Genomic DNA, 5,150 nt, shown 5'->3' with positions numbered 1-5,150 from the left:
TGCCCAGGCGGGTCTCGAACACGTGGGCTCAGGCAATCCACTCGCCTCGCCTCCCAAAGTGCTGGGATTACAGGCTGAGCCACCGAGCCTGGCCTCTTTTTTTTTTGAGTTGGGGTCTCATTCTGTTACCCAGGCTGGAGTACAGTGGCATAATTATGGCTCACCACAACATTGACCCCTGGGCTCAGGTGATCCTTTACCTCAGCCTCCTGAGTAGGTGGGACTATAGGCACGTGCCACCACTCCCAGCTAATTTTTAAAATTATTTTGTAAAGATGAGGTCCTGCTATGTTGTCTAGGCTGGTCTTAAATTCCTCGACTCAAGTGATCCGCCCACCCCAGTCTCCCAAAGTACTGGGATTACAGGTGTGAGCCGCTGTACCCAACCAATATTGCTCTTTTTTGTATGAAAGGTACTCAGGACATTTTCTTAACGCAATGCAGCTGCCTAAATGAGACTTTCCCAACCTGCATTGTGTGAATAATTTTTGTATCTATCCTTGTTAAATGTTATTCACTTACTAAAAAAAACTACTTTTAGCTGGGCTCGGTGGCTCAGTCTATAATCCCATGCCTTTGGGAGGCTGAGGTGAGTGGATTGCCTGAGCCTGCGGGTTCGAGACCCGCCTGGGCAGCGAGAACTCATCTCTACAATAAATAAAAAAATCAGCCAGGCATGGTAGCGCATGCCTGTAATTCTGGCTACTTGGAAGGCTGAGGCTGAAGGATTACCGGAGCCCAGCAGACGAGGCTACGGTGGCTGGGAGCGGCCACTGCACTCCAGTATGGGCGACCGAGTGAGACTCCAACTCAAACAAAACAAAACAAAAAAAAAAACAACTACTTTTTTGAGGCTTATCATGTGCTGTGTACCGGGTCAAGCAATAGGGAATTTGAGGTGAAATGAGACATAACTCCTGCTCTCATGGAGTTCATGGTCTCTAGTGGAGATACAGACACACAAGCAGAAACTTTGCTATTCGGCCAGGGGTGTGGGAACGGGGCAGGGAGGGGCGCTGTCCTATCCCTAAGGAGTCAATCAGACCTTCAGAGAGGATTTTGGGGCAGGACCTTGCAAGAGGTACGAGGATTTGCTGTGTGGAGAAGGCAGGGAAGAGCATTCCAGGCAGAGGGGAGTGCTTGGAACCCACAATGCAAGGCCTTGAGGATGAGGACTTGGTGTGGTCAATCATTAAACACTGACTAACAAATAGTGGGCCCTTGGGATGCCACAGTGAGACTGGAGGAGGCGTGCACGGGCACACAGGGTCTGGGGTGGCAGATGGGGTGGCTGACATTCAGGGCCCTGCAGTCCCTTGTCCTCTGTGCCAGGTGAGGTTTCAGCCTTCCATCCATGACCACAACATGCCCGCCCTGGAGGCCTTGGTTGGGGTGCCACAGACTCCCAGCGAGGGGCCCATCACACATCAGTGGAGTGTGCAGATGGTGAGTAATACTGGGGAAGGGAGAGGGTGTCCGGGTCTGTGAGAGGAACACATTCTGGGGTACAGAAGGCTGGACTGGGTGTATTGGAAAGGAATGAAGATGGACCTGTCTGGATCCTGTGAGATTCAGTGACGTCTGAATTCACCGAGGGCCAGTGGTGTGTAGAGAACTGGGATGCCAGGGTCTTATCTGGACTGGGGAGTCTCTAACTGAAGATCCTACCCACTCGTTTCTAGGATCCTCATGTTCCCTGCCATCATGAGAAGAAACTGCCTGGTGCGGCTGAGGTACGGGCATGTGAGCTGAGATTCAGCAGGGCAGGGCAGTGTGCAGGTAGGAAAACGGACCTCCTGACCCCTATATTCCTTATCCCCATCAGCCCTGTCTCCCCAGAGCTGAGTTCCGCTGCCCAATTGTCTTCAAGAAAGAGATCCTCGTCCAAGTGATCGGGACTGTGAAGCTGGTGGGAGAGATCGAGGTAGTACCTATTCCTAGCATGTCTAGTGGTTATGGGTGCCTAGGTGCTGGGGGTGGAGGGCTAGGTGGGCTCCTCACCAGAGAGTCATCCTCCATTTTCCTTTTCAATCTTGATTCAAAAAATCTCCCATGTTTCACAGTTACAATACTACAGATAGTTCTTTTTTTTTTTTTTTTCTGAGTTGGAGTCTCACTCTGTCTCCCAGGCTGGAGTGCAGTGGCACGCATGCTCACGCCGCCCCCAGCGTCGACCTACTGGGCTCAGGTGATCCTTCCGCCTCAGCCTTCCAAGTAGCCTGAACTACAGACATGTGCTACCATGTCCCGCTATTTTTTTTTTTAATTGTAGAGACGAGGTCTCACCAAGTTGCCTGGGCTGGTCTCAAACCCACGGGCTCAGGCATTCCACTCGCCTCGGCCTTCCAAAGTGCTGGGATTACAGGCTGAGCCACCAAGCCTGGCCTGTTCTTATATTTTCTTCATAGGAAAATTTTCCTTCCAACAGGAGGAGTGACATATTAGAATGCTACTGTAGAGGCCAGGTGTGGTGGCTCATGTCTGTAATCCCAGCATTTTGAGAGACTGAGGCCAGAGAACTGCTTGAGCCCAGGAGTTCAAGGCAACAGAGCCGTCTCTACAAAAAAATTCAAAGCCGGGCTCAGTGGCTCAGCCTGTAATCCCACGCCTTGGGAGGCTGAGGTGAGTGAATTACCTGAGTCTGTGGGTTCGAGACCCACCTGGGCAACTTGGCGAGACCTCATCTCTACAATAAATCAAAAAAATCAGCCGGGCGTGGCAGCGCATGCCTGTAATTCTGGCTACTCGGAAGGCTGAAGTGGAAGGTTTGCCGGAGCCCAGCAGGTCGAGGCTGCAGTGGCCGGGAGCAGCCACTGCACTCCAGTCTGGGAGACAGAGTGAGACTCCAACTCAAAAACAAACAAACAAAAACAAAAACAAAAACAAAAAAATTCAAAAGTGGGCCGGGCGCAGTGACTCAAGCCTATAATCCCAGCACTTTGGGAGACCAAGGCGAGAGAATTGCCTGAGCCCACAGATTGAGACCAGCCTGGGCAACTTGGCGAGACCTCGTCTCTACAAAAAATCAAAAAATTAGCCAAGCTTGGTGGCATGCACCTGTAGTTCCAGTTATCTGAAGGCTAAGGCTGAAGGATCACCTGAGCCCAGCAGGTTGAGGCTGTGGTGACTGTGAGCTGTGTGCCACCGCACTCCAGTCTGGGCAATAGAGTGAGACTCCAACTCAAAAAAAAAAAAAAAGTGGCTGGGCATAGTAGCACATGCCTGTAGTCCCAGCTACTCGGGATACTGAGGCTGAAGGATCGCCTGAGCCCAACAGGTTGAGGCTGTGCACTCCAGCATGGGTGACAGAGTGAGACCCCCAACTCAAAAAGAAAAGAATGCCACAGTTGAGTGGAAGTGGGTGTACCTCACTGGGACCCATGCCCCTCTGCTCCTTCCCACTGAGTTGAGGTGAGAGTAGAAGACTCTGGATCCTTGGTCCTTGTTCTTCCGGTCCTGAGATCCTCCCCTCCCTCCCACAGGCCTCTTCCATGTTCAGCCTCTGCAGCTCCCTCTCCATCTCCTTCAACAGCAGCAAGCACTTTCACCTCTACGGCCCCAATGCCTCCCAGGCCCAGGTACCTCCTCCTCAGAAGCCCCAGGAGCAGGTGGCAGAGGGCACGGAGGAACCCCGGGGCAGAGCTAAATGTGGGAGCACCTCTTGGGGGAAGGCCTGGGGTCTGAGCCAGTGAAAACTGCCCCACAGCCGGAGCCAGCAGTCAGGAGACGCTCCCACCCCGCTGTGGGAAAGACCCCAAGGTCACCTGTCTGAGATGTGGTAGACTTTTGTGTCGGGTAAAGATGGAGCTGATGACAGCTTAGCAAAGGGGCTACCAATTCAACAAACAGACAATGAAGAGAGGGCACTCAAAGTAGAGGCCCAGTTTTCGAGTGTGAGCAGGGCAGGTCTGAAGAGCAGGAAGCTGTCTGACTGGCAGGCAGAGCGTATGGAGGAAAGATTAATCTAACAGGCTAGCAGAAGCCAGATTCCAGAAGGCTTTGAGTGCTGAGCTGAGATTCTGGTGCTTAAGCCTAGGCTCACGGAAAGCCAGTTAAGGCCTAGGGAAGGCCGGGTGTGGTGGCTCATGCTGACTTTGGGAGGCTGAGGCAGGAGGATCACTTGAGGCCAGGAGATCACCAGCCTAGACAACAGGCGCCTGGGGCAGGCCAAGGTGCATGCTGGCCAAGTCACTGTGGTGACTGCAATGGGTGACATGTTAGAGGGAGAAGGTCTGGAGTCAGAGCCTGGTGCTGTGAGGCAGTCCAGGCAGACATGATGAGATGGGGATGGGATTGGGTTCATGGGAGACTTTTAGGGGTGGGAAGGTCGTCTTTCCTGCCTGTCCCTCTTTTCTCCTGCCCTAGGTCGTCATGAAGGTTGACGTCGTGTATGAAAAGGATATGCTGTATCTCTACGTGCTGAGTGGTATTGGGGGCCTATTGCTGCTGCTGCTGATTTTCCTAGTGCTGTACAAGGTGGGCACATCTGGGAGTAGCAGGAGTTGCTAAGACGGCGGGGCTGGGGAAGAGGAATTCGCAGGAGCTCCATGGAGAAGCCCAGGGAGCATTAGAACTAGAGGGGGCCCCCAAGCTACTCCCTCTTTCTGCAGAGAAGGCTACTGAGGCCCAAAGAGTAAGTGAGACTTTTCCACCATCACTCAGTCCAGCACTGGCAGAACCAGGAGGAGGCATCCTAGGGGAGGGAGGAGAAGGAAACACCCACATACCCAGGGCCTCCTGGCTGCCGGGCACTGGACCAGGTGCCGGGATAGGAGGCACATACCACAGACACGACCCCTGCCTGTGTGGAGCTCACAGTCTGAGGGGGAAACAGACGGGGACAAGCATAATGAGGGCCATGACGGGGCCTGTGTGCTCTGTAGCCTATAACAGGGAGGCCTAACTTAGGCTGTGAGGGCCTTGGGAAGGCCTCCCAAGAGAGGTGGCACTTGAGTTGGGATTTGAGAGATGAGTAGAAGTTACAGATGAAGAGCAGAGGGCAGATATTCCATGTTTAAAAACTCAAATATTAGCCAGGCTCGGTGGCTCAGCCTGTAATCCCAGCACTTTGGGAGGCTGAAGTGAGTGGATTGCCTGAGCCCGCGGGTTCGAGACCCGCCTGGGCAGCGAGACCTCATCTCTACAATAAA

The 5,150-nt window shown here is 53.2% G+C and overlaps 1 protein-coding gene across 1 annotated transcript in view; it reads left to right on the top strand.

The window, feature by feature from the left end:
- Nucleotides 1-5,150, top strand: part of ITGAL (integrin subunit alpha L) — a 46,706-nt gene that overhangs the window by 38,362 nt on the left and 3,194 nt on the right. The window contains exons 27-31 of the mRNA XM_008057758.1: nucleotides 1,333-1,446; nucleotides 1,683-1,733; nucleotides 1,826-1,924; nucleotides 3,483-3,578; nucleotides 4,366-4,476. Of these exons, the coding sequence (XP_008055949.1) occupies nucleotides 1,333-1,446; nucleotides 1,683-1,733; nucleotides 1,826-1,924; nucleotides 3,483-3,578; nucleotides 4,366-4,476 (471 nt within the window). The remainder of the gene's footprint in view (nucleotides 1-1,332; nucleotides 1,447-1,682; nucleotides 1,734-1,825; nucleotides 1,925-3,482; nucleotides 3,579-4,365; nucleotides 4,477-5,150) is intronic.

The sequence above is a fragment of the Carlito syrichta genome, unplaced genomic scaffold (assembly GCF_000164805.1).
Source record: "Carlito syrichta isolate Samal-C Ts95f unplaced genomic scaffold, Tarsius_syrichta-2.0.1 Scaffold303120, whole genome shotgun sequence".
NCBI classification, from domain to species: domain Eukaryota; kingdom Metazoa; phylum Chordata; class Mammalia; order Primates; family Tarsiidae; genus Carlito; species Carlito syrichta.
Note: the sequence above shows the minus strand (reverse complement) of the source record. Positions and strands in the feature narration are given on the sequence as shown.